General features: G+C 36.9%; 5 protein-coding genes across 11 annotated transcripts; 4 read left to right on the forward strand and 1 right to left on the reverse strand.

The window, feature by feature from the left end:
* Positions 1–327: 327 nt before the first annotated feature.
* LOC129416628 (glutathione S-transferase omega-1) lies at positions 328–5,273 on the forward strand. Of its 3 annotated transcripts, none has more exons than XM_055170977.2 (7): positions 328–433; positions 622–671; positions 1,368–1,476; positions 2,052–2,274; positions 3,993–4,094; positions 4,187–4,293; positions 4,863–5,273. In XM_055170977.2, the coding sequence occupies exons 2-7, from the start codon at positions 641–643 to the stop codon at positions 5,011–5,013; spliced, it is 723 nt and encodes a 240-aa protein (XP_055026952.2). In that variant the 5' UTR covers positions 328–433; positions 622–640; the 3' UTR covers positions 5,014–5,273. The 3 variants fall into 3 exon arrangements, with proteins under 3 accessions (XP_055026952.2, XP_055026951.2, XP_055026950.2); XM_055170976.2 differs by having other exon boundaries at positions 346–433; positions 627–671; XM_055170975.2 differs by having other exon boundaries at positions 372–437.
* A 4,316-nt stretch (positions 5,274–9,589) lies between these two features.
* On the forward strand, positions 9,590–15,654 carry LOC129416197 (glutathione S-transferase omega-1). The gene is made up of 7 exons (XM_055170485.2): positions 9,590–9,688; positions 9,912–9,971; positions 11,889–11,997; positions 12,586–12,808; positions 13,081–13,176; positions 13,281–13,387; positions 15,251–15,654. Exons 2-7 carry the CDS (start codon positions 9,941–9,943, stop codon positions 15,399–15,401), a joined length of 717 nt encoding a protein of 238 aa, XP_055026460.1. The 5' UTR covers positions 9,590–9,688; positions 9,912–9,940; the 3' UTR covers positions 15,402–15,654.
* Positions 15,655–15,972: 318 nt separating this feature from the next.
* On the reverse strand, positions 15,973–19,070 carry itprip (inositol 1,4,5-trisphosphate receptor interacting protein). 2 transcript variants are annotated; one of them, XM_073873268.1, is made up of 2 exons: positions 18,933–19,070; positions 15,973–17,917 (listed from the first exon to the last, which is right to left on the reverse strand). In XM_073873268.1, exon 2 carries the CDS (start codon positions 17,908–17,910, stop codon positions 16,285–16,287), a length of 1,626 nt encoding a protein of 541 aa, XP_073729369.1. In that variant the 5' UTR covers positions 17,911–17,917; positions 18,933–19,070; the 3' UTR covers positions 15,973–16,284. The 2 variants fall into 2 exon arrangements, with proteins under 2 accessions (XP_073729369.1, XP_055026455.2); XM_055170480.2 differs by having other exon boundaries at positions 18,857–18,996.
* Positions 18,910–22,857, forward strand: calhm3 (calcium homeostasis modulator 3). Of its 4 annotated transcripts, none has more exons than XM_055170482.2 (4): positions 18,910–19,045; positions 21,047–21,125; positions 21,250–21,505; positions 22,084–22,857. In XM_055170482.2, the coding sequence occupies exons 1-4, from the start codon at positions 18,970–18,972 to the stop codon at positions 22,531–22,533; spliced, it is 861 nt and encodes a 286-aa protein (XP_055026457.2). In that variant the 5' UTR covers positions 18,910–18,969; the 3' UTR covers positions 22,534–22,857. The 4 variants fall into 4 exon arrangements, with proteins under 4 accessions (XP_055026457.2, XP_055026456.1, XP_055026458.1 ...); XM_055170483.2 differs by lacking the exon at positions 18,910–19,045 and adding an exon at positions 20,387–20,899; XM_055170484.2 differs by lacking the exon at positions 18,910–19,045 and adding an exon at positions 20,388–20,673.
* Positions 22,858–23,230: 373 nt separating this feature from the next.
* calhm1a (calcium homeostasis modulator 1a) lies at positions 23,231–25,902 on the forward strand. Its single transcript, XM_055171026.2, has 2 exons — positions 23,231–23,883; positions 25,245–25,902. The coding sequence occupies exons 1-2, from the start codon at positions 23,335–23,337 to the stop codon at positions 25,743–25,745; spliced, it is 1,050 nt and encodes a 349-aa protein (XP_055027001.2). The 5' UTR covers positions 23,231–23,334; the 3' UTR covers positions 25,746–25,902.
* The last annotated feature ends 460 nt before the right edge of the window (positions 25,903–26,362 follow it).

The raw sequence follows: 26,362 nt of genomic DNA on the forward strand, positions 1-26,362 counted from the left end.
TTTTTCCTTGTTCATAATTATTGCATACGTGTGGTCTAAGTTGTTCTTACATTATTGCAAACATTTAGAAGAAATTTTAGTATCAAAGTTTTTGTTGATTCATGATTTGTTAGTTGAAATGTCCGAACGCATATTTCACGAACATAGTGAATGAGACCCAATAATGGGTTTGATACGGTGTTCTCCTTGGCATTGCACTTAAACTTAAATTTCATTTATACAATGACAAAAAAAATTATATATTCTATGTGTTTGGGAATCCATGTTTTAGATTTTGAATGTGGAAAGCCGTTTTTAAAGCAGTTAATCGTTTACCCAAGTTTATTGAGGACTTTTATTTTGACATTAACCATTCGATGGGAGTGGATAATTTGATACCCGTTTGATTACCTCCTAACGTGTGAAGTTGTGCAGATAGTCATACAAACAACAGGTAGGTAAGACTTTTGTTCAATGATTATATTTTCTGAGCAACAGTGAAACATTATATGGCTACCGTTATCTAATCGCTGTAATTTATGGTGACCTAACCAACGATGTGTCTAACTAATTTATTATACGCCATTAGATTAAGATAAAATAACTTTTAAATTAAACTCAATTAACTTCTATTTTTTCCAGAACAGCGCTGATTATAAAAATGGCTGCCTCTCAGAAATGCCTCGGAAAAGGTACGAAAAATTGCAATCATAAGTGACTTTGATTGATTTCAATGATTTTAAAATATGTTTACCAGCTGTCACAAAAGGTTGCACGAGACCGCAGAAATCACCCGTGTTGTGAGTGATTAATATGATGTAATATTTATGGACCTATTGAAGTAACTTTCTTAAACATGTCCAGATGTGTCTTTTTGTTGTGTTAGGAAACTGGTTGTTTTAGTTATTGAATTATATACAAGAATTACCTTGTCAATCCAGTGAGTATGTATTGTGTGTATTATAATGCTGACAAGAGCATGACTTGGCTTTTTTTTTTTTTTACAGCACAGCATAGTATTAATGACATGTATGACCATGTTGATTCTGTAAATATGCTTTGTCATGCTGTTGAAATGAAATTTAGCCCTGTCACTGACTGCGTTACTCATTTTCTGTTAGTCACAGGCAGCACCTGTTGAACTCTGTGACTTTCTAGAAAGTAATGCGCTTCATTATTCAAGATGTATTTCTATAAAAGAGTAAACCAAACATACACTGATCAAAAATATATTCAGCCACAAAAACTAAAGTTTTAAAAACAATTTTGGATGTTAATTCAGTAATCCCAGTATGTTTTCTTTCAGTCATATAAAGCCACAAACCTTTACTTATATATTTTATTAACAGGTAGATCAGGTTTTTTGTTTGTTTTTATTTGTGCGACAGGAAGCACTGCCCCTGGCCCTGTGCCAAAGGACCATATTCGGTTATACAGCATGAGATTCTGCCCTTTTGCCCAAAGAACAAGGCTTGTGCTTGTTGCCAAAGGAATAAAGTAAGTGTAATAGTGAGTTTGCAGGTAAGGTTTTCTCTCTCTTTTTTTTTTGTTGCTGAAAATTCAAGGTATTAGTACCATAAGCTGTTTTACCATTAAAATTACGAGACTCATTTATGTAGTGTTTTGCAGCTTATTTCAGTAGGATTTAATGCTTTCAACAAGAGATCTGCAAGATACTGAATGGTTTTCCCTTGGTTCCCGTTACCCAGATAACATCTCAGTAGAGACTCATATTTGCGGTTTCCAGGACAGGGTTTATCCAAGTCCCAGAATAAAATGCATAATTGAGCTGCCTTAATTTAAAAACACCTTGCACTGACATATCTTAACATATATAAGTACCATTGTTTGTCTCAGTATGCACACCAGTAATGTTTTTAGTGAGGTATGTTTGTTAAAACTACTTAAATGTCCTAATATGACTAAGGCCTAGTCCTGGATTAATCTAAACACCATCCAGGAAACCGCCCCATAGTTTTCATTAAATGTAACCAAAATTAACAGCTGTTTTTGCTTTTAAACAAGAAGAAAATCACTCCCTGTGATACATTTTTTGTTTGTATTTTGTATAGACATGAAATTATCAACATCAATTTAAAAAATAAACCTGAGTGGTTTTTGGAGAAGAATCCTCTTGGTTTGGTGCCAGTGCTGGAAACCGAGAGTGGTCAGGTGATATACGAGTCACCAATCACCTGTGAGTACCTGGATGAGGTCTATCCTCAGAATAAACTGCTCCCATCTGACCCGTTTCAGAAGGCCCAACAGAAAATGCTACTAGACCACTTTTCCAAAGTAGGTAGTCTGCTGATACACATGAACGTCATTTGTAAACGTAAAGTGCTTATACATATTTATACAACAGCTCTTTCTGTTTTTTAAATCGAATGCACTCTATTGGGTGATTCTCACGAAAACTTGGTTTTAAAAATGTCAAGCATGAAAATGTAAAAATTGCTTAAATTTACTTTTTTTCCCACCAGACATTGAAAAACAAAGTCTGGAGTAAATGGGAACATTAATTTAAAAACTTTTACTTATCATTTAACACTTTTTGTAACATAATTTAAAAAATTAGTCCATAAAAATCTCATTACTGCAACAGTCAGAAAACATCAACACTGACATATTTTCAAAATGACATGACAAACCTGAATGAACATAATTTGGAGATTCTGCACATGCATTTAAAATCACAGTATTATGCTTCTATTAATTAAATTAACATTTAATAAGCATTTGTTGCGGTAATGATAATCAAAATGTCGTGTAAGCATTCTGACAAGACAATATTTTAAAATTAACTGTAAAAAAATGATCTTACCTGGTAGCCATCTTGAAGTAACTGGTCCATGTGCTTGGTCACTCAAAATCAAACTTTATTAAAATTCTGTACGTGTGCTTAAACTGTTCTCAAAAAGTGTTGCGGAGGATGAGAACATCAGGCATGGACACATCATTTTCCTAATTTTTCTTCATTATTATTATACATGAATATTCAGTAAATATTTTTTCTGTCATCTAAAGTAGTCTAGCAAAACATCCATTTATTTTTTTTAACACAGCCGGACACATTGCGGTAATGAGAATTTCAGCAGAAAATGAGATAAAATTTCCAATTATAAATTCTTATGTTGAAATCACACATTGTGCAAGGTAGAACACAGTATTGTGTTAATTCTGATGCTTTTTAATGTTACTATATTGCACATTTTAAAGCTAAAATCATTAGTGCCGTGGTGTTTCAATGGTTTTGTGAGAATCACCCTATTAAACGCCATAAAAATATGCTTTTACATGTATCCTGATAGATATATAGGGTTTTCTGGACAGGTCTTAACCTAGTCCCAGACTAAAATGCATGTTTGAGCTGCCTTAATTTAAAAACAACTTGTACTGACATATCTTAACATATATCAATGTCATTGTTTTTTTTTCAAGATGCACACCAGTGTTTTTTATTGTAAGGTTTGTTTGTAAAACCTACTTAATATAACAATATAACTAAGGCCGTGTCCTGGATTAATCTAAACCCTCTCTGGAAACCGCCCTATAGTGTTATAAATGCTCTTTCGTCACATGCAATAAGAAACTCACTCCTGGCATTCAAAACAAGGGCTGAAAGGGCTATATGTCATCTTGGGATTCAAATCCGGGGTGGAAGGAAATAGTACCACAAAAAAGAGGCTTTTAAAGACACTTCGTTGTTGATTTTGTGTTTTTGCCTTCAAACTGTTGTATGAATGCAATATCACTTGAGTAGGAGTGTGATATGGCTATATATCAGCATGGCTGTGATTGCCTTTGGCCTATAATAGAGCCATTTCACACTCCTACTTAAGTCATATTGCGTTAATATTTATTTCTTCTTTAAGGTTACTTTGCGTGAACTCTTTAAAAGTTTTCATTAATGACTCACAAACTTTCTTAGCCAAACTTTGACACGCTAAATTGCTGGAAATTGTTAACAAAGTAAACATGTTGACGTCATTGTCACTGGATTTTTTTCTTAGCTGACTCCATACTTCCATAAAATCCCAATGGGAAAGAAAAATGGAGAGGATGTCTCAGCACTTGTAGCTGAATTTAAGGACAAACTCTCCAAATTAAATGAGGTGGGTTGAATTGGTCCACTTTTTTTGACACAGGCCATTTTAGTTGGTTTGCTTAAATGTTTTATTATTTTATTATGTTTGATTTTTTTCAGATTCTCGTGAACAAGAAGGCCAAGTTTTTTGGAGGAGATTCAGTCACATTGATTGACTACATGATGTGGCCGTGGTTTGAAAGGATGGAGATGTTGGAGCTGAATCAGTATGTATTTTGTCTGTTTTTTTAATTTAAATCAAAACAGCGTACATTGTGTGTGACATATAGCAAAATTGTCATTCAGACATTTTTTTGTTACAGTGAGAAGGTTAAGAATTAGTCATTGAGTTTTTTTCAGTGGCCTAGAAAAAGATAAAGTATGTCATGTTAAGATCCCCTGTTGGACCAAATACTATTTACTTTTTCATTGTAGCCCCACAATCATTGGACATTATCAGTTATTATCAGGAACAAATTAAACTTGGGTGATACATTCAGCTAGAATGTCATTGGTGACCAAACTCTTTTTGTTTTTTGTGTAATGCTGCTTCTACACCAGTAGGTGGCAATTTAAAGTCCTTCATTGTTGTAAGTGTAGAGAACTAATAAAAGCGATATAAGATTAAGTCCAAATAAACAAAATAGCTTTGTAAGCTTTTCCCTAAAAAGTCATTGAGAGAGGTAGTGGTTTTTTCACTTGTCCCAAAAATGGAAAGCACACACCTGAGAACAATTGAGCACAAACTGAGTTATCATTAAATCAAACTTAAGAACACTTTATTCTAATTTCTCAGCTTATTGGACGGCACTCCGGCGTTAAAAAAGTGGACTGGACACATGTTGGAGGATCCCAGTGTGAAAGCAACAATGTTCAGCACAGAAACCTACAAGGTCTTCTATAAGTCCTACATGGAGGGGAACCCTAATTATGATTATGGGTTATAGAATAAATCATTTATCATGATAACCCACAATTTATGCTTAAAATTAAATGATGTTATTCATGTTAATTCAGGTGAGCTTCAGCTGAATTAGTGACACAAATCTGTTTTCGGTAGAATGAAGTGAAATGCAATGAAATGCAAAATTAAAGTGCAATAAAAATGTTTTCAAGAAATGGTGTTTGCATGCATTTAGGGGGTTTTACAGTAAAAGATTTTGTTGAGAATTTGTTAAATACCAATAAAATTACTAAAGTTTTATTGTGAAAATAAGGCAATTTCAATCACTGACTAACAGTGTTGGGGAAAGTTACTTTTAAAAGTAATGCATTACAATATTAAGTTACTCTCCAAAAAGGTAACTAATTGCGTTACTTAGTTACTTTTCATGGAAAGTAATGCTTACGTTACTATTGTATTACTTTTTCTTACTTGGCTGAGCTTGATCTCTTTCAGGCCTTGCAGGTGGCTTTTATGACTGAGAAGTTCTGCATTCAGAAATTGCATATTTCCATAGCAAAAATTACTGAAACTGTTCCCGCTCAGGCGCGCACACATGTGTAAATCTTAATACGTTCAGTTAAATGCAGTACATAGTTTTTACATCGAATGAATTGAACTGAAAAGTAACTCGCATTACTTTTTTTAAAAAGTAACTCAAATATTAATATGTACATTATAAAGTAATGTGTTACTTTACTCGTTTCTTTAGAAAAGTAATTTTATTAAGTAATGCACTTTACTTGTAATCCGTTACCCCCAACCTGCGTTACCTGCTGACTAATGATTTTTTTATTGCCATTAAAGTGAAATTGCTGAACCTAAACAAGAGTCGAATAAAATGCTTATTTACATTAAAAGACAACTTCACATATTTTTATACGTCTTAAAGCTTACGTAACACATACTGTTTCTGCATTTCTGATATTAATCTGGAGTACCCATAGAGTAGTATGACATCCTTTATATCTCCAAAGAGTCTTTAGTTTAATCAGAGTTATAAAAGAAAGATTAGCTTTACCGAATCTTTCCAATAACGTACGAAATAATGGAGGAGGAGTTACTACCGCGGGAGGAGCGAGTATGGTCATGCAACACTATACAACACTGTTTAACTTATGATTCACTACATGTTTGTGTCATTTATATAATATGCACGCGCCTATTTCCAACATAAGACAGAAGTATACTTACCGCATGCAACTCATGACCCGGTTGGGAAAATCCAGCGCATCACACACACACGCAAAGCTGCTACCCCAGAAAATAAACTATATCCATTGTTTTCATAAGGCTGGCTTTCGTCTCCTTACATCCAAAAACACACTTCTTCTTTCGTGCCATTGTTGAGTTTTGAAATTAAACAAAGCTGTATCGCGTGATAAGAAGTTTGCAAGTTGTAGCGTCTCCCGCTGATTGACGGGTGGGCGGAGATTTCCAGTGGAAGTGCCCATATACAGAAGTGATGCATAGAAAACCCCTGAAACGTCAGTTGGACCTGTAATCGAAAAAAACTTTCCGAAACTTGTACGAACCCTTGCGAAGTGCATTCGGCACAGAAATACTCGTGTAACACGCCCAACTGCTTTTTTGACACTTTGCCTACGTTTAGCATGAGGAAACAACTCTAACCGTGTTAATAAGTCAGTATGCTTGAAATACCATTAACCCCCAAAATCTGACTTTTTCCATGTTTAAGTGCTATGATTGGGTCCCCAGAGCTTATATCAACCTAGAAAATGTGAAAAAGATCAACCAGTAACTTGGTAAACCATTTTTTACAAGCACATGAAAAAATAGGTTGTTGAAATTTGGCTCTTCTTATGATGTCATAAGGATCTCTTATTATAATAATACCGCCCCTTAATCTGCACTATCCAATCACAGCACTGCTATTTACTGCGGAGAAAAAAAATTCACAGCACAATTGAGTTTCAATTGCAACCAACTGCTTATTTGCATTTAAAAGGACACACCCAAAACGGCACATTTTTGCACACATCTACGAAGTGGCAATTTTAACATACTATAATAAATTATTTATATGGTATTTTGAGCTAAAACTTCACATATGTGCTCTGGGGACATTTATTTGACGCAGCAGGGACTGTGCTCTTTATTTGACATCTTAAAAAAGTCTTGTGCCATGGCCCCTTTAAAATATTCTTCATTTAAATTATTATTTTATTTATATTCTTCCTGTAGTTTTTGTATACCAATATTTTTCAATAATTACTTTTTCTTTTTTAGGTGTTTTGTTTGTAGATCTGAAAAGCTTATAATAGCAAGGAACCTCTCGTTATCTTAGTAGTTCATGGGTCAATCCTTTCTGAAATGTATCATGCAATGTTTTCTTTATCAGCGTAGGCGAGAGAGAGAGAGAGAGAGAGAGAGAGAGAGAGAGAGAGAGAGAGAGAGAGAGAGAGAGAGAGAAGAAACTGTAACACATACTGACGTATAAGAGAAAGACTGAATTACCTTAGAAGATTGTCATTTTGCAAATAAAGACAACTTGAGTGTTCTCTTAACCTGTAAGGCTGAATGATTATTTAGCAAATAATCTTTATGATGCCATTCAAACGCTTCAAGAAAGAGTTTTAATGTAATTTATAATCAAGCAAGGACAGCTACTGTTGCAGGTGGTTTTTCAAGTCTTTATCTGTTTGCTTAAGCACACCCTAAACAGAGAAAAGGGGTTGAACAATAAATATTTTTTCATACAGATATCTTTTGCACAGCAGAGGGTGACAAAGCAAAACGAGGTGCAGAGTTATTTTAATGGCATGTGACCAGATAACCTTTGTATAATTTCAAATTCACGTATTGTCTGTTTTATGATTGGATTATGATGATTCATACTGATTCAGAGTTAGGGATGACTGCAAAATAAACATGACATTTCATGTTGTTGCTTGCAAGACACCTACAGTAACAAAAACAGTAAGGAATATATGGAAATAAAAAATTACTTTTGGCGAGTTGTTGTCCAAGTGAACTACTATCTTTGTCGATACACATGGATAAAGACTTATTTTAAGGTAGTGTAACAGTCACAACATGTACAAATGATAATTTTTGTTATTATGTATGCTTTAAAGCGGTAATATACAATGTAATATGCAATCTACTAGTCAACCGAGGTTTCACTGTTTTGCAACAGCGTTTGCAAGAGATTGCGTGGTGCCACATGTTGGAAAAAGAGGAAGTTATGTGCAAGTGTTGTGTCAGATGGGCCATAAGACCAAAGAGATGAAATGCAATATGCATACCTCAGCAAATTAAAGTTAATCCCAATGATTTAATTAATCAAGGTTTACAGAATGAAAAAGGCAAAGAGAAGAAGGAGAAGCAAAAGAGAAGACTGAAGAAACGCTCACATAAGCAAAGAAGAGTTCATCAGAACTACAACAGTAATGATTGAAATGATTAGGGATCAAGAACAGACAAACAAGATGTTAATAAAATTAATACGGGAAATGGAAAGGGCTGAATGATTGTCATTTTTGACAAGAAAAATAAAAAAATATGCACTTTTAAACCACAACTTCTCTGTCTATCTCCGGTCCTGTGATGCGCCAGCGTAGAGAGGTCACGTGTTACATAAATGAAACGCACATTTGCGGACCATTTTGAACAATAAACTGACACAAAGACATTAATAAGTATCATTCCACATACAACAATGCGGAACGGTCCTCTTGCTCCAGACTTGTAAACACTGGGGCGGAGTTTCGCGTTCATCCTCTGTGACCTCTTCACGTGATGACGTATTGCGTGAGGTCGCGCTGGCGCATCACAGGACCGGACCTAGACCAGAAGTTGTGGTTTAGAAGTGCATATTTTTATTTTTCTTGTCAAAAATGACAATCGTTTCACTAGATAAGACCCTTATGCCTCGTTTGGGATCTTTATAGTCCTTTGAAACTCCGTTGAAAAAAACTGTTAAGTGTTGAGTTAAGTATTAAGGGTTGGGCTCTATTAAAGTTCATTAAAATGAGAAAAATCCTGCAATGTTTTCCTCAAAAAACAGAATTTCTTCTCGACTGAACAAAGAAAGACATCAACATTTTGGATGACATGGTGGTGAGTAAATGATCTGGACTATAAGCAACCTTGGATTTTCTTTCTTTGACAATGTATGGAGAAATGAAGGCCATCTGTCCTATAGGATAGCCACAGATATTAGTATGTTTTCCTTGTTAGAGAGAAAAAGTAACAAATCTGTTCTAGTAGGAATTAAGTTGATTTTTCTTTTATGAAATAATATATGTTTCTTGGCTGCTTCCTGTCATGAACGTTTCGCTTGCATAAGAAAGGAAGTCTGTGTATGATTAAAGGGAGAATGGAACGAATTTGTGTCCCAATGAGGCTGAAAGTTCCTTTGGTGTCTTCAATGGGGGCTTGAGTGCTATAAATGTGGAAGGCACAGTTAGTACTACATTTGTAGGGTGATGCGGATGATGAATTGCTGAATTATATTGAGGCAATTTAACAGTTTAACATTTAACTATATAAATCAGTTAATCAGGTTTGTATATAAGCTTTATTAATCAAAGGTGGGTGTGGTTTGTAAGCTTGTAAGAGGAGTGCTCGTGAGTTTTTAGCCACACCCATTTTTTTATAAAAACGGAACTTTCCTAACTTATGCGGCACTCTTGTTAAATCAAGCGTATCTACAGGTAAGTTTAACTTAAATCTTATATCTTGTATGTTCATGTTACATGTAAAATGCTGCGTAGCCTATATTTGATGGCCGTGAAAATCATTTCTGCAGTTTTTCGTCTTTCAAGATTCGCTACATGTAACCTAAACGGTTACAGATGCAAGATCTGTCGTAGTTAGATATAACAAAACGGCCATGCATATAATGATATGTTTTATAATGTTGTTCTACCTTCGCAGATCTTCAAGTAAACGCTCTGATCGCAACCATGGCTGACTGTCAAAAATGTCACGGAAAAGGTAAGATATGAATAAAGTTACATTTCAGACTTGATTCAGAAATATTGCATTGTATAAATGCCTACGCTCTGCATTTATTACTGTTTTAAAAAGGCATTCACAAATATTTAGATGTGAGTTAAATGCGCATGGATGTAACTCATTGTCTAAAGGAGTTATGCAATACTATTCAAGAGGTGCAGACAGGTCTTGATGTAATCTGAGACCATGACGCAGCACATTTTTAAGAATGCACTGTACTACGATATGATATTGTTAAGATTTATGCTGTGTAGCAATTGCGTACCACTTATACTATATATGCTTTAAAAATATGTTCTGCTCTTGTGATTGAAAACTATATACGTTACATACAGAAACTATAAGTTAGTGTGCGCTGTGCGGCAAAATGCAAGTACTGGCACAAACAAACTCGTAACGGAAGTGAATGTTGTTGCCTAGAGGACAAAATACAACATTTCCAGGCATTTCCGCTTCTCTTCATCCATTATTTTTACTACTTTATGTAGTTTAATTTATTAATATAATACTATAGCGTCACTAGACTCCTCCCTCTCGCAATATCAGTAAATATAAGCTGTTAGAGTGTGCATGAAATAGAAAAAATAAGCCATCTGGGTACTTTAGGGATACTTAAAGGATTAGTCCATTTTCTTAAAAAATCCAGATAATTTACTCACCACCATGTCATCCAAAATGTTAATGTCTTTATTTGTTCAGCCGAGAAGAAATTATGTTTTTTGAGGAAAACATTCCGGGATTTTTCTCATTTTAATGGACTTTAATGGACCCCAACACTTAACACTTGACTCAACACTTAACATTTTCTTAAAATGGAGTTTCAAAGGACTCTAAACGATCCCAAACGAGGCATAAGGGTCTTATCTAGCGAAACAATTGTCATTTTTGTCAAGAAAAATAAAAAAATGCACTTTTAATCCACGACTTCTCGTCTATCTCCAGTCCTGTGATGCGCCAGCGCGACCTCATGCAATATGTCATCAAGTCAAGAGGTCACGGATGACGTTCCGAAACTACGCCCCAGTGTTTACAAGTGTGATGAAAGTGCACCGTTCCGACGTTGTTGTATGTCGAATGATACTAATTAATGTCTTTGTGTCAGTTTATTGTTTAAAATGGTTCGCAAATGTGCGTTTTATTTATGTAACACGTGATCTTTCCACGTCATCATTGCGCAATTACGTGAGGTTGCGCTGTCTCGTCACACGAAGCAGGAAGACGAGAAGTCGTGGTTTAAAAGTGCATATTTATTTTTCTTGTCAAAATGACAATCGTTTCGCTAGATAAGACCCATATGCCTCATTTGGGATTGTTTAGAGTTTTTTGAAACTATGTTGAAACGGCAAATTTTAACTGCATTAAAACTGTTAAATGTTGGGGTCCATTAAAGTCCATTAAAATGAGAAAAATCCTGGATTATTTTCCTCGAAAAACATAATTTCTTGTCGACTGAACAAAGAAAGACATCAACATTTTGGATGACATGGTGGTGAGTAAATTATCTGTTTTTTTTTTTTTTTAAGAAAATTGACATACTATGATATGATATGATTTGGGGCAGGGATCTCCAACCTTTTTGATGAGCAAGGGCTAGATAAAACATCTGGAGGGCTACTTTTTGATATACTGTAGTCTACTCAAAACATTTTTGTTTTACTTATTTTACTTGTTGATATGTTTTATCATTGTTTAAAATGTTAACATTAAAATTGAGACTATTAATACGGCACCATGTTGTTGGAGACCACTAATTTAGGGTATACTGTTTTAATTTTAAATAAAGAACAGAGGGTATTCGAATTATGATGCAGTGTTAGTTTCTGATTAAATATATAGTGCAATACTAGTATTAAAATGTAAATAAATCTGTGCTTCCTGTTTTTTTTGTGTGTGTAGATAGCCCTGCTCCTGGACCAGTTCCTAAAGATCTTATTCGGCTGTACAGCATGAGATTCTGTCCATTTGCCCAAAGAACAAGACTGGTGCTCCATGCCAAAGGAATTAAGTGAGTGCTGATAATAATGTGTAACAGAGTTAGCCAAAAGTCTGAGGTGATTTAATATGCTGTACTTTGGTATAATGTACATATGTTTTATAATGGATAGGCAATATTCTAATTAATCTGATTTTATAATAGCTGAGAGCTATCGATTAGGGGTCTAAATATAAAAAAAGATATATAGATCTCCTATGTGGAAGTCTTAGGACCATGAATGTTTATCCAATCATTGCATTCGGTCCATATGCTATGATAGGATGTCCTACCTGCCTGTTAACCTAACCTCACATGTCATCTTTGTGTTCTCTGAGGAAGGCATTCAATATTATTGTAATGATGTGCTATTTACTGTAATGCTGTCACACTGTTGAATGAGACATGATGTAATTTGAAAGCGTGGCATCTTTTGTGATGCATTGCAGACTATGTTCTGTGCATTCATGTGTTTTGGAGGAGGCGGTGCTTAGAGAGCTCCAAAGGGAGGGTACCATGGGATATCTTTCCTTTTTATTCTGAAGCTAGCTTAGTATTGCTATCCGCTACAAACTATGTAAAAAGAACATCTGAAGTTACTTTACAATTTTTTTTATACAGGCATGAAATTGTCAACATGAATACAAAACAAAAGCCCAATTGGTTTATGGAAAAGAATCCTAACGGGACAGTGCCAGTGTTGGAAACCTCAAGTGGTCAGGTGATATTCGAGTCACCAATCACCTGTGATTTTCTGGAGGAGGCCTACCCCGCAAAGAAACTGTACCCATCTGACCCTTTTGAGAAGGCCCAACAGAAAATGCTGCTAGAGGAGTACTCCAAGGTAGGCAATTTTTGTGCACAGAGATACCATTTGAACTTAGATGTATGATGCATCTTCTGTCAGATCTGCTGCTTCATTTATTCCCATAACTTGTATAAATCAAAGTGTACGCGTACAGTAATTACAAACAACAGTAACTTGGAAAGTAATCATAACCATGTACCATGAGTAATGTACTGTAAAATTTAAACCAAGTTTGCAATTACTTAAATCTTCTCTTTTATTTAAAGGATATTTGTATTAACATTAATCTCTCTGGGTACTTATTTCAGGTGGTTCCATTGTTCTATAAGCTCTCTATGACCAAAGGAGAGGATCTTTCAGTACCTGAAAAGGAGTTTAAAGATAAACTCTCCAAACTAAATGAGGTGGGTTGAAACACTTTCCTAAACAGTAAGGATCCAATAAGGAAATGTTAATTTCATACGTTTCAATTGTAATCTGTTTATTACGTTCTCCCTGCTTGAATGAGGTTCTCGTGAAGAACAAAACCAAATACTTTGGAGGAAATTCAGTCACAATGATTGATTACTTGATATGGCCCTGGTTTGAGAGGATTGAAATGATGGGGCTTAATCAGTAAGTGTTTATTATATAAATTCATGGGCGTCAGAACCATTACTGTATATGTGGGTGGGACAAGACCTACCTATGTTTTAAAGCCACTCACTTTTTCTCAAATTTAGCCCATATGTCTGTTCACTTGTCAAAGCGCCGTCAGTCAAATCCATTCTACTCACTTGAGAAATGCTTTAATAAATTAAACTCAGTTCCACGTTTTAGCTATAGCCTTGACTTCCACGCTGCTCCTTCCTCAAATCTATTCCACTTGGCTCATTTAGAATCCAAAATTTTCTTGCACCAAAATCAGATTTGGACTGACAGTGGGAACAAGGTCTTAAGGGCTCGTTATAGTTGTGCGTAGGTCCTACGGCGTAGCTGTGACGGCGTAGGTTCCGCGTCGGTTTTCATTTATACTTTTGCTTCGTCGTCCGCGTAGACATGCAAACACACGTGCAAACTGCTGGTAGGCAGTATCCACGCAGGTAACCATAGTAGCAGCGCGACCATCAATGAAGAAGAAGCTTGGCAAGTTAACCCACAAACAAAGAAGAAACAGCAACTTGTTGTGTATGTTTTAAGAAGACCAGCAATGATGGAAGTAAATAAGCAGCAACTTTTGTTGCAGTTTGAGTTAAATCACTCCTCAACTTGGCTTATCTTTGTTTTCACCGTTGCAAACGGAAATACCTATGACGCAGTTTTTTTACCTGATGGGAGGGGTTCTGGTGGACCAATCACAGCGCTTGCGCACAGGCTATGGATAGTCTACGGCGCAGAACTTACGCATGACTATAAATTGGGCTTAGTGCTGCGTTCAGACCAGCCGCGGTTGAGGCGATTTCAAAGTTAAGTCAATGTGAAGACGCGAATGAGGTGTTTAGTGCAGCGTAGTAGACGCGATTTCGCCTCATTCGCGCGTCTAGTTCGCGCAAATTGAGCGTTGCCACCGGAAATTTGAACTTTGGCGGAAAACGCTCCCTGTTAACCAATCAGGAGCTTGCTCTAGTAGTAACGTGATTACAGAAAGCGAGCGGAGTCGCAGAAAGCCCTCCCATGACGCAAATTTGTCAAAATGTTCAAGCGGCAAACTAGACGCGGTAGACGCGTATTTTAGGTCTCAAGTGCGGCTGGTGTGAACCCACAGTAATGCTGCGTTTAGACCAGCCGCGGTAGAGGCGTCAAGCGCGAGTGATTTCAATGTTAAGTCAATGTTAAGACGCGTTAAAACATTTAGTGCGGCGCGGTACATGCGATTCCACCTCCTTTGCGCAAATTGAGCGTTGCCGCGGCAGACGCGCAAGTTGAAATATTTGAACTTTGGCAGAAAACCGCGCCGCGTTAACCAATCAGGAGCTTGCTTTAGTAGCGACGTGATTACAGAAAGTGAGCGGAGTCGCAGAAGCCCCTCCCATGATGACTAGAATTTCACTCGCGAATGAAGCGAGAACTCAAAATGTTCAAGCGGCAAACTAGACACGGTAGACGCAATTTTGACGCCTCAAACACGGGTGGTCTGAACCCACGGTAACACAGTAAAAGTAATTGCTTGATTAAAAGGCACCAGAATACAAGAAATGGTATCTACTCCAGTAAATGTTTTGGACCCACCCACATTTTTTTGGGCTTCCGACGCTTATGTATACATTACATTTTACCTGTTTAAGTGCTTTGAGATTAAATTGAACCAATCCAAACAAGATTTAATCAGACAAACAAAGGTAGGTCTTTGGTTTTTATCAGCCAAACAAATAAAAAACTTTGGTACTATAAATCTTTTCTACAGAACCAAAAAATGCACTTCTCTTTATGGTACATGTAAAAAATAAACAATGAATAATTATGAAAGCTCTGCAAATTGATGCTCTCTTCGTATTACAGTTGTTTGGAAGCCACTCCTGAGTTAAGAAAGTGGATTGAACTCATGTTTGAAAATCCCAGTGTGAAAGCCACCATGTTCAGCAGTGAGGTTCACAGAGTGTTCTTCGACAGCTACATGGAGGGGAAACCTAATTTCGATTATGGTTTATAAAGTACACAATGTTGGTGTGCTCAACATGATGTTTTTTTGTCATTACTCTTTCCTTAGCCAAAGTATTTCTGTTCTAAAGGTGCTTTTCAGTTGCTTTGCTTTTTTATGGTGTATGGTTTTATGTCATTTATACATACATAAATGTTATATGTATCCTCACTATATATCTACTCTTTAACTACCTATTATCACACTTAATGGTCAAATATTAAAAGCAAAGTTTACCCTACAATTAAAATTCAGTCATTTTGTACTCGCCTTCATGTTTGATTTTCTGTCTTTCATGTAATATCATAATAAAACTGTCCAATGACCAAGAGCCATTAGGCTCCAAAACAGGCACCAATGGGTGCGTCCTGTAGGTTTGTATAGATTTGTTGTCCTTTTATGGACTACAGAAGAAAAATCATATGGGTTTAACCCTTTGGGGTCTGATGGTGTAAGCTGACCCTGGAGAAGTTTTGACATGCTCTGACACTTGACATGAAGGTTTATGTAAATTATGATGTTTGTTCAGGAAAAATCTCACATTCCAAAGTCCATAGACAGGTTGTGGTATGACAATGCCAAATTCTTGTAAAAACTCTATTTTAATGTATATTCCTTATAAACGTAACAGTTTAAAAAAATCAGCAGACAGATAATTCATAATAATACTGCTAAGTACTGTGATTAAATATGTTTAACAAAACAAGACATAACAAATATTCAAATCTTGTTTGTAATTATTACCCATGGTTCTTCAGTAAAAAGGTTCCTATAGGAACAGCTGCCAGACATACATAACCCAAATGTTACCATGCATTAGTAACAGTCAGTGCTTTAATATGCTATTTACATTTAAGGTGCAAAACGCAACTCGTAGCCAGATCAGAGCAATGAGTCAGATTACATCTGGGTTCGGGCTGAATTTGTTACCCACGTGACCGTTGGGGAAGTGAGTGGTATATTCTTGAACGAGGACGGAGGTATTTCTAATCATCTCTTGAAAATGCTCCACCATTTTCTCATAGATTTGCCTTTGCAACACAAGAGGTCTAAACAGGTTTATTGGTTCAGCAGTACGGAAGATTTCGGGAATCTGAATTTCAACAGGTACGCGAGGGTTCCCGACAATAACGTGGTAGAGTCTCTTTTCCTCCAAGCTTTGCTGAATGAAACTGAGCAAATCTCGCAATCTGTGATCAAGATTTTGTGGCTTCCATAATGAAGGAGGTTTGCTCAACAGCAGGTGTAATACTGCGGTCTTTATGTGATAATTCGTAAGGGCACTTCTCCCAGTCAAAACAGTCTGCTTTTCATGTAAGAAAGACACTATCTGAAGACAGTGAATGTGACAAGAGTTTATAGGAAGTTTTTTAGCCAGGTGTTTAAGTAGGTTTCTTTCATAAACAGCCAGTGAGAGGTCCCAATGAGTGTCTGAGGGGTTACTAGTAGCATTGGATGGAAAGTGAGATATAAGATACGCATCAGTGTTTTCAAATTGAACAGCAGGGGTAACATTAAGAAAGACAGTTTTTCCAGATCTGAATTTGATTTTTAGTGCCCCAGGGACATCTAGGTTCTGAAATGCCAGCTCAAACTCATACTTATGAGAGATCTGTCCCCATGCTTTGGTCACTGAAATCTGAAACCATCTCATAATCCGATCTTTTGACAAATTAGTGGTGTCCCTTTCACAAAAGACTTCCTCCAACCCGTCATCATCAGTCGTCTCACAGTTATTTCTATTGTGAAGCAGACACAGCATATCATCACCGAGATTGGCTGAGCCACAAAGACAGTTTGCGCCATTCCCATTTGGCTTTGTTAGTTTAATCTTTACACATCCTTGCAGGTCTAATGGGATGTCAGTGACGGGATCACACCAGAACTCAAACTGAAACCTGTACGGCTGGGGTGACAAAAATGGCACGATGAGGTCAACCGTGGGAGGCTTAGAAACCCTCCAGGACTCAAACATGCTACCTATGCCTACAAAATCCTCAACCTCCATGTCAGTCTCTCCATCACAAACACTTTTCAAAGCATCTAACAAATCATCCGCAAAGCCCTCGACAAATTCCTGCACCCTTGCTCTCTCATGAGCGAAGGAATGAAAGCGGGTCTTGCAAAAGTTATTTAGGACACCTTTATCTAAAGTGATAGCCTTAGCACTTAGAAATCCAGAACTAAAATATCCATCCTCATCTTCAGCAGGGTCAGAAATTTCAGCAGGCACCATATCCTGCCTGCAAACCTCAATTGTTAGGAAAATGACAAGGCAGAGGGCGCTCCAAAAGTACCAGCCATAGCTTTCTGGTTCCTGATCACAAGCCTGTTCGGATTTAAAGATCTCCTGTTCCAGACGCTCCTTTTCAACCTCCAGCTTCTCCTGATGCTCTCTCATCCTGGCCAGGAGGACATCATCTTCCTCAGGGATGGTGGTGTTCTCATTGGGGAAGAGGAAAGGGTGGTTGAGAATGGCAGCGGCTACCACCACGCAAACCCGTGCGATAGCACCTTGCATCCTGCGTCTGGGAAAATATAAAAAAACAAGTTATCGTGAGAGCCACTATAATTTGAGCATTTAAAAGACCTGCAATGAGAAAAAGATTCTCATATAATTCTTACTAAGCGTTTATGCATAATACATCAGATCAGCCAGATAACTCTAAAAATCCACAAAAATAACAGATTTACTCCATTATTTTTATCTGCTGAATGATTTCATGTTGGCAGCAAAAAACGTATAAAACTTTTGTATTTTCTCAGCTAGGTAAAGTATTTTGACATTTTGCCTTCTCTACAGATTTGGAAACCTTGTTTAAACAGAGGAGGAAGTTATGTAAGTGGTTTATTTATGGTTTGACATTTAAAGTCTGAGTAATTATTGGAGTTAGGCAGAATAAAGATGCCCTTATTTTTTTTTACTTCCTTTCTTATTATAGTGCATCATAGGTGATTTTAATCAATAATTCAATAATTATCATCATCCAAGTTGAACAGCACATTTGTACATTTTCATAATAATGGTTTATATAAAACAACGTGAATTATTGAATCATGGATTAATCATAGCGGAACAGATGTACAAGGAAAACTTGTGTGACGTGTTTCCCACGCTCTACAAACTACAGTGACAAGTCTAAGCAACAAACAAAGAATAAACAAGTCTTTAACGATTATGTTTGTCTAAAAAGTTATTTTACACACTTTAATAAAGAGTGATGAGAGAACGAAACTTGTAGTACGCATGACGTAATAAAATAACGGCTAAAAGGCGCGCCTCTTCCTGTGACTTAACTTTTATTCCCCAGCATTGCGTGTTTTTGTTATGACGTTATATGCGATTTTAAACACCCATTTGATCTATGTTTCCATTTAAAGGGTTGTTTAATCTGTTGTTTTCAGTATGTAAATATGTAAGACGATCAAAGTAATCGACGATGATGAAGAAAAAAGTTGTAACTTACAATGCACTCCAAGCGTTAAACACCTGCGTTGCTCATTGTTTAAAAGTGACCGAGGAAAGAGAAAGCGCTAGAGTACCGTTATCATTTCACCGTTTCCTTATCCTGTTCGCGAGATGCTCTCTCCTCACAACAAGGAAGTGACCAATGTGGCCGTTTCGCTTCTCTATAAAAAGCACGTGGGTTGGACCAGTAAGTTAGTAGACTTCCCATGCTGCTGACATCGGTCTGACCATGTCGTCATATGTGTAACGCTCGCGTCACTTTCTTGGGTGGCGAAAATATAAACACTTCATGATAAGCGTCTCATTTATATCATTAAGTGTGCATATTTAATAATCACATATAGTACAACATTTTTGAGTGTCCACTGTGGTTAAATTTGTAATGTGGTCTGCACTTAATTAGTGTTGTGGTAAATTTACTTAATGGTATACATGCACACTCTGTATAGGTCCTACATTTGTGGGTTAAATATAAAATGGTAAAAAAGTAATTTAAGGCACTTAATGAATAGACTTGTTTGCTAACTTTAGAAGCTACCACACGAGGTCACTACCTCACCAAAAATCTGAAAATAAAACAATAGAGGGTATGTATATGACGTCACCGTCGGCGAGTGGAACTGCGGTTACGCTCACTGAGTGGCAAAAGACAGAGCGGCAGCATTTGAGTACAGCGTGACATCGGCGAAAACACGGTGAAAACTCGTCGAAATGGGAAAAAGCTGTTGTGCGATAGACTGTACTAACAGATTAAAAATAATTCGGAGCTATCGTTTTACAGACTGCCATAACACCGAAAGGAGAAATATTTATTAGATCGTTCATGCCAACGTCCACAGACCACAGGTGGGTTGATAAGTTGCTAGGGTCAGTATCAACCAGAGGTTTTACTTTCTACTTAAAAGTATTTTTCAAGTATTTGTATTTTATCCGTGTTTTTCTTTGGAAAACATACAATCCAAAGCATTTTATCACAATTTTTACTCAATTACATTTCATAAATACACGTGTTTGTTCTACATTTATTATTTAACGTACTTTTACTCAAGTAAAAGTACACAATTTAAATTTAATTAGGTATTTAATACATTTTAATGTGCAATATTAAGGAATACACAGTATGATTTTATGCTTTAAAATGTATTGAAGTAAAATTCTCAAGACAAACACAGATGCTTGGAAAAACTAGTATTGTCCACCGCTGCTATCAAGTCCAACTAAATTTAATTTAAGCTGATAATAGTCAGTTTTACTGGCATTTTCGCATCAGTCCCTATGAAAACCAGCCATTTTGTTGCACGTTTTGCCACTCAACCGGGTGAGCTCTCGCGTGGTCACGTGGAAAAGTGACGTCAATGCATACCCTCTATATAAGATGTGGATTTATATATCAATATTTAGCTATTTGTAGGACATTATTTAAACGTTATTTAACTATGGTTATTATTTAAAAGAGTTTTGGAATTTAAATAACGTTTATTTTTTATGTATGTATGTATGTATGTATTTTTTTTTTTTTTACAAATTAATCCACTATTTATATATTTTCAATAACAACTTTTTGTATTTGATATTTTTTGAAAGGAAATGTAAGACAGGGTAAAGTAAAACCCAGTTTAAGCAGCTTTTATGTCAAGAATTAGTGCGCACTTTGGGTGTGGCTAAAAGGAACTATTGCAGGTGCGTGCGCCCTACCCTACAACGAGGAGAGGATGCAGACGTGTTAACTATTATAAAAATCGCTTTATTTACTAGGCTGTTTGATATTATTTTAAAACGCTTCTTAACAAGCAAAGCTAATCTGCATAAGACGGAGTGAGTTTTTCAGATTTATTTCTGCATAGGCTACTATTGATTTAAACAGCGCAAATACCACAACACAGCAAGTGCCGGTTATTGTCAGATAGGCTACGCTTGATACATCAATAGATCGTATAGTTATATATTTTTTATTTGTAACGTTTATAAAAGTTTTATTCAATGGATCGTTTCAAGTTGGTTTTGCAATATTTTCAGTCAAATTCTGAATCCATCTCCAATGGTATCTGTATTATACTGTCCTTAATCAGCGTCAAGCTGTATACAAGTTTTGATTTCAACTGTCCATGTTTACCTCAATACAACAAGATGTACGCACTTGGGGTCATGTTTGTCCCTCCTGTCATATTGTTCTTTTTGGGAATATTAGTTAATCGTCATACAGGTGTGTCTATGGAAGAATGGGTCAGACCCATTGGAAGGAGGACGAAAAATCCAGCAGTGGTTAAGTAAGTTTTGTTATTTTGCTGTTGCTGTGATTTGCTACTGTATATCAATATAAAGCAAATAATAATGACAATCTATCTAATTTCTATTTGAAAGATGATAAACAATATTTTATTGTTTTCCCAGATTTCTTCTCTCAGCAGTTATTCAGCGTTCCCTTCTGGCCCCCATGGTCTGGATTCTAATGACGCTCCTAGATGGAAAATGTTTAATCTGTGCGTTCAGTATGAATGTCAACCCCAAATATTTCACAGGCATACCCAACAGCACCAGCCTGGAACTGATGAAGATCTTGGCTAAAGTTTCCTGCAAAGAAGATGTTGTCTTCAAAAACAGTAGTTATCGCAAAGCTGTATCACGCTATGTGCGTTGTTACTCCCAGGTACGTGAGCTTTCACACATGTACTGTACATTTTCACATGTCAATCTATAGTCAACAGATCTTAAAAATATACTACAAAAAAATATAGAACCATTTTTGGTTCCCCAAAGAACCACTCAGTCAAAGGACCATTTCTTTCTTACCATTTTTAGTCTAATGAACCTTTAAAAAGAACCTTTTGTGAAACAGAAATGTTTTTAGGATCTTGTGGTGAAGTTCACACAAAAAAAAAACGGTGCCAAATAGCATTAAAAGTGGTTCACTGGCTTGTAATCATAGGGGAACCCTTTTAAATTGCCATATAGCACCTATTTAGCACCTGTGTAGAACCCTATTGTGCTATATAGAACCATATCTAGTGCTATAGTGGTGCTAGTGGTTCCCCTATAATTACGAGCTTTTAATGCTATTTAGCACCGATACAGCTAAAAATGTTTCTTCAGTGAACTTTCTTTTGAAGTTTAGGAAATATTAGCCAGAGAACATTTCTGGTTGTAAAATCCTCCACATGTGTTTTTTTTACTTTGTATTCTGTACATAATATATATTCTTTATCTATTTATATTTTGCTTCTTCAGGCAATAGGCTGGTCCATCCTCCTCATCTTCATCTTTTTGGGCGCCGTGGCTCGCATCATGAAGCCTTGCTTCAACTACCCCACATTTCTGCAGACCCGCTACTGGAGCAATTACCTGGACGTTGAGCAGAAACTTTTCGATGAGACCTGCGTGCTACATGCCCGAGATTTTGCCAGAAAATGTGTAATGCAGTACTTTGAAAGCATGCGTGAGGATGAATCTTTGAGGCTTCCTCTCACATATGCCATCAGACCCGGCCAATTCCAAAACGTCATGGAGGAAGAAGACGACCGTCTGCATGGCATAACAAGACAGGATCAGGTAGATCAATTGCTGGAAAATTGGTTCGAGTGCAAACCGGAGCTGGATGTGACCAGAATGGCTTATAAACCAAGAGTGTGTATCACCTGGGAAGACAACGAGGGAAAGGCTCTATTCTCCGATGTGTAAAACACAGATCATACTTAGATTCATGCTACTAACTGACATGTTCAAATAATGTTAAAAAGAGATACCCATAGCATTGTTGAACCCCTAGCAATTGTGTTGTTCTGAAAAGATTTTTGACAATTCAGGAGCTTTTGCATTGACCAACTTCAAGAGTCTGCATACCAGTGCATTTGACTATGCTGGGATTTAGCTTTGTGTAATTTTGCATGTGTCCCTGCACACACATTACGTAACAACCTCATGGATATGGCTTTGATGCAAATGACTGCAGAACCTAGGCAACATCTTAAAAAATAAAATGTAGAACATTAATATAAAAAATAATGTTGATAGTTTATGTATGTTATTTAGCATGGGAGGTAATTTACTGTTATTAAAAGGCCTTTTTGTAACCTAGTTTATACAGAGCTTGTGTATATAAATGTACGTTTGTGTAAAATACATATATTCAGAAAGTAATACTTGCTGTTTTGTCATTCTTTATTATTTACATATTATGGTCTACTGTAGACATAATTTAAGCAATAGATACTGTTTGGGGAGGGGGTAGGTGAGGATTGGTACAGCCTATAAAGGAGGGGTCGGTCACAGGTTCATACTGACCTTACAAACCTCACTTTTGCTTAACTCTGCGGCAGTAAGTCTACACCTGCTGGGTTCATATCGTATCACATTGTAAGTAAATCTACTATTATTATATTAACTTGTATTAGGATAATAATTATTAATAATCACTTGCACTAATTGTTACATAATCTTTATCTACAGTCTCTCTAAAAGTTCTAAAGACCAATTTTGAAAATGGATAAGTTTAGGATTATGATGCAGTTCCTACAAGCCAACCAAGAGTCTTTCATGAATGGTATTTGTGGGATAATGGCTCTGGCAAGTGCTCAGATGTATTCATCTTTTGAGTTCACCTGTCCTTGCCTCCCCGATTACAATTACGCGTACGGGGTCGGTATTCTTGTCGTTCCGCCGATATGGTTCTTCTTACTGGGATTCGTGCTTAACAACAACATATCAGTGTTGACTGAAGAGTGGAAGAGACCCGTTGGGAAGCGCAGGAAAGATCCAGGAGTTTTGCGCTACATGTTTAGCTCTATGACTCAACGCGCTCTCATCGCACCGGCTGTGTGGATTGCAGTGACTTTAATGCATGGAAGAAGTTTTATCTGTGCTTACAGCCACAGCATGGATTTATCGGAGTTCATCAACAGCAGCTATGAAACCTTACCCAAAAAGGCGCTCATTAAATTACAGGCAACGTTACCATGTTCAGACGTGTTTGATGCGCACGAAGTTATTTCCAAAGACGCGGCCAAGAGATACATTCGCTGTTTGTCACAGGTAAGGCATCATTTCAAAGTCTCATCATATATCCTTGATGGAAATACAGTCTAAACTGGTTTAATCTGGTTGTGTTTAGCTGGTTATATTTGGTGGGTGAGCTGGTCTTCCAGTCTAAATCCCGTGAACGCTTGCATAAACTGCTTAGATTAGTTTTACAAATTAGTCATTTAATTGTATTTTCAAGATTGGTCATAACTTTAATAGGTCTGTTACATAAGAAGGTAGATTTGGTCTATTTTTAATCTGTTAAGTAAATTAGCTAATTGCTAGTTGGTCAGCTCTTACCTGTAAGTCACAGTCTAGTGGCTTTGTTTATGCAACTTGACCACAACTTGACTAGATACTGTAAAAACGGATTAAACTAGCCTGCTAAACCAGCTAAAACCAGCCAACCATTTTATGCTTTTTTTCTCTTCACGGATGTCAAATTAAAGGGGACATTTCACAAGACTTTTTTAAGATGCCAAATAAATCTTTGGTGTCCCCAGAGTACATATGTGAAGTGTTAGCTCAAAATATTATATAGATAATTTATTAAAGAATGCTAAAATTTCCACTTTTTAGGTGTGATAAAAAATGTGCCATTTTGGGTGTGTCCTTAACATGGGAATGAGCTGATCTCTGCACTAAATGGCAGTGCCGTGGTTGGATAGTGCAGATTAAGGGGCGGTATTATCCCCTTCTGACATCACATGGGGAGCCAAATTTCAATTAGCTATATTTTCACATGCTTGTGAAAAAATGGTCATGGTCAGGGGTGTTCACTGATATGCTCACAAAAAAATCGCTGCAAAGATGCTTTCCAACAGGTTTTATAGTAGTTTTTGTCCAACTCCATTGACTTGTATTACTCCGCGCCGGGACTTTTTTGTATTCTTGCAATTGGCAAAGGCGGATTATCGCCACCAACTGGGCTGGAGTGTCTATTATTCAAGCTCTCAACGGAAGAATGTATGGGTGTGAGGCAGTTGGAAAAATAGGTCCACAAGTTTACAACGAATGCTAAAACACCTGTTGGAAAGCATCTTTTGCAGCGATTTTTGTGTGAGCATATCAGTGAACACCCCTGACCACTCAGTGAGTTTCACGTCTTTGTAAACGAGAGTTTTATGCATTTTAGGAAGGATTGGTCCAGTGCACCTATACAGCCATTATAGAGGTGGGAGGTGAAACACAAACACCCGAAAATTCTCGGGGGAGCCGGATATATCGAAATTTCAGTCAAAACCGTTCCATTTCATCATAAACAATCTGAAAACAGGGCTTTAAGTGTAAAATACTGAACTTGTCCTTTAAGAGTACGAAATATGGGCATTACATTGCGTTACTTAATCTGTTGTCCTGTTATTTTTCTACAGGCCTGTGGATGGTGTTTCTTAATGCTAATAACTCTAGCAGCTTTTTTGGCACGGGCAATCCGACCTTGTTTCTCACAAGCCGCGTTCCTGAAAACCAAGTATTGGTCGCACTACATTGATATGGAGCGCAAGTTATTCGATGAGACGTGCAAAGAGCACGCCAAAAGCTTTGCCAAGGTCTGCATACAGCAATACTTCGAGAGCATAAGCGGTGAAATTGTGCAACACTTCCGTCTTCCCGAGAAGAAAGGAAAAGGTGATAAAGATGATGATCCAGAAAAACAGAAAAGCGATGAAGAGAAACTTCTAGGGGTCCGTAGAGAAGAAGACATGAACAAAGTCCTGTGGAACTGGCATATATGTAAACCACCACTGAACCTGAAAAGACAAATTAAAGATATGAATGGACATGCGCATTCAGATACTAACAGCTTCTCTAATGAATATCTCACTCACACATCTATGAAGAAAACAACTGTGGCGTACTACTCCAAAGTCTGACTTATTATTTGATCCTACTTTGAACTCACGATAGCATAGTCTAGATTAGGGGTGGGCATTCCTGGTCCTGAAGGGCCACTTACCTGCGGGGTTTGGCTCCAACCCGAATCAAACACGCCTGAAAGTCATTTCCAAGTAATCCTGCAGCCTTTGATTAGGATTTTCAGGCGTGTTTGATAGGGGTTGGGGCTACACTTTGCGGGACAGTGGACCTCCAGGACCAGGAATGCCCCCCCCCCTGGTCTAGAAGCTTGGGTTGTTTCTACCCATGGTTTTGTAAAATATGGACAAAGTTAAAGAACCTGGAAAAGTCCATATTTGACCCAAGAATGCACTGTAAAAAGTGGTGCTAAAAAGCACTAAAAGTGGTTCCCTATATCAGTGGTTCTCAAACTGAGTGCTTTCATTGCTATGATACTTCTGCTTTGTTTATCAGTGGTTGAACGATGCACCGGTTGGTGCTTTATCAGAGTGTTTGTCTTGGGAAAAAATGTAATTTACTTTACTAAAAATGTTCACTATACATTCTAAAGCATAGAATCATACTGTGTATTCCTTTTATATTGGATATTAAAATAGATTTTAAACCTAATAACATAAAAATTGTGTACTTTTAC

This window comes from Misgurnus anguillicaudatus, chromosome 11, assembly GCF_027580225.2.
Source record: "Misgurnus anguillicaudatus chromosome 11, ASM2758022v2, whole genome shotgun sequence".
NCBI classification, from domain to species: domain Eukaryota; kingdom Metazoa; phylum Chordata; class Actinopteri; order Cypriniformes; family Cobitidae; genus Misgurnus; species Misgurnus anguillicaudatus.

Excerpts from the sequence above, each read along its gene's own strand:
- LOC129416628 (XM_055170977.2), top strand. The coding sequence starts at position 641 with ATGGCTGCCTCTCAGAAATGCCTCGGAAAAG. Across the intron at positions 1,477-2,051 it reads CTTGTTGCCAAAGGAATAAA|ACATGAAATTATCAACATCA; the intron begins GTAAGTGTAATA and ends TATTTTGTATAG. Across the intron at positions 2,275-3,992 it reads TACTAGACCACTTTTCCAAA|CTGACTCCATACTTCCATAA; the intron begins GTAGGTAGTCTG and ends TTTTTTTCTTAG.
- LOC129416197 (XM_055170485.2), top strand. The coding sequence starts at position 9,941 with ATGGCTGACTGTCAAAAATGTCACGGAAAAG. Across the intron at positions 11,998-12,585 it reads CTCCATGCCAAAGGAATTAA|GCATGAAATTGTCAACATGA; the intron begins GTGAGTGCTGAT and ends TTTTTTATACAG. Across the intron at positions 13,388-15,250 it reads GAAATGATGGGGCTTAATCA|TTGTTTGGAAGCCACTCCTG; the intron begins GTAAGTGTTTAT and ends TTCGTATTACAG.
- itprip (XM_073873268.1), bottom strand. The coding sequence starts at position 17,910 with ATGCAAGGTGCTATCGCACGGGTTTGCGTGGTGGTAGCCGCTGCCATT.
- calhm3 (XM_055170481.2), top strand. The coding sequence starts at position 20,839 with ATGGATCGTTTCAAGTTGGTTTTGCAATATTTTCAGTCAAATTCTGAA. Across the intron at positions 21,126-21,249 it reads AAAAATCCAGCAGTGGTTAA|ATTTCTTCTCTCAGCAGTTA; the intron begins GTAAGTTTTGTT and ends TTGTTTTCCCAG. Across the intron at positions 21,506-22,083 it reads ATGTGCGTTGTTACTCCCAG|GCAATAGGCTGGTCCATCCT; the intron begins GTACGTGAGCTT and ends TTGCTTCTTCAG.
- calhm1a (XM_055171026.2), top strand. The coding sequence starts at position 23,335 with ATGGATAAGTTTAGGATTATGATGCAGTTCCTACAAGCCAACCAAGAG. Across the intron at positions 23,884-25,244 it reads ACATTCGCTGTTTGTCACAG|GCCTGTGGATGGTGTTTCTT; the intron begins GTAAGGCATCAT and ends ATTTTTCTACAG.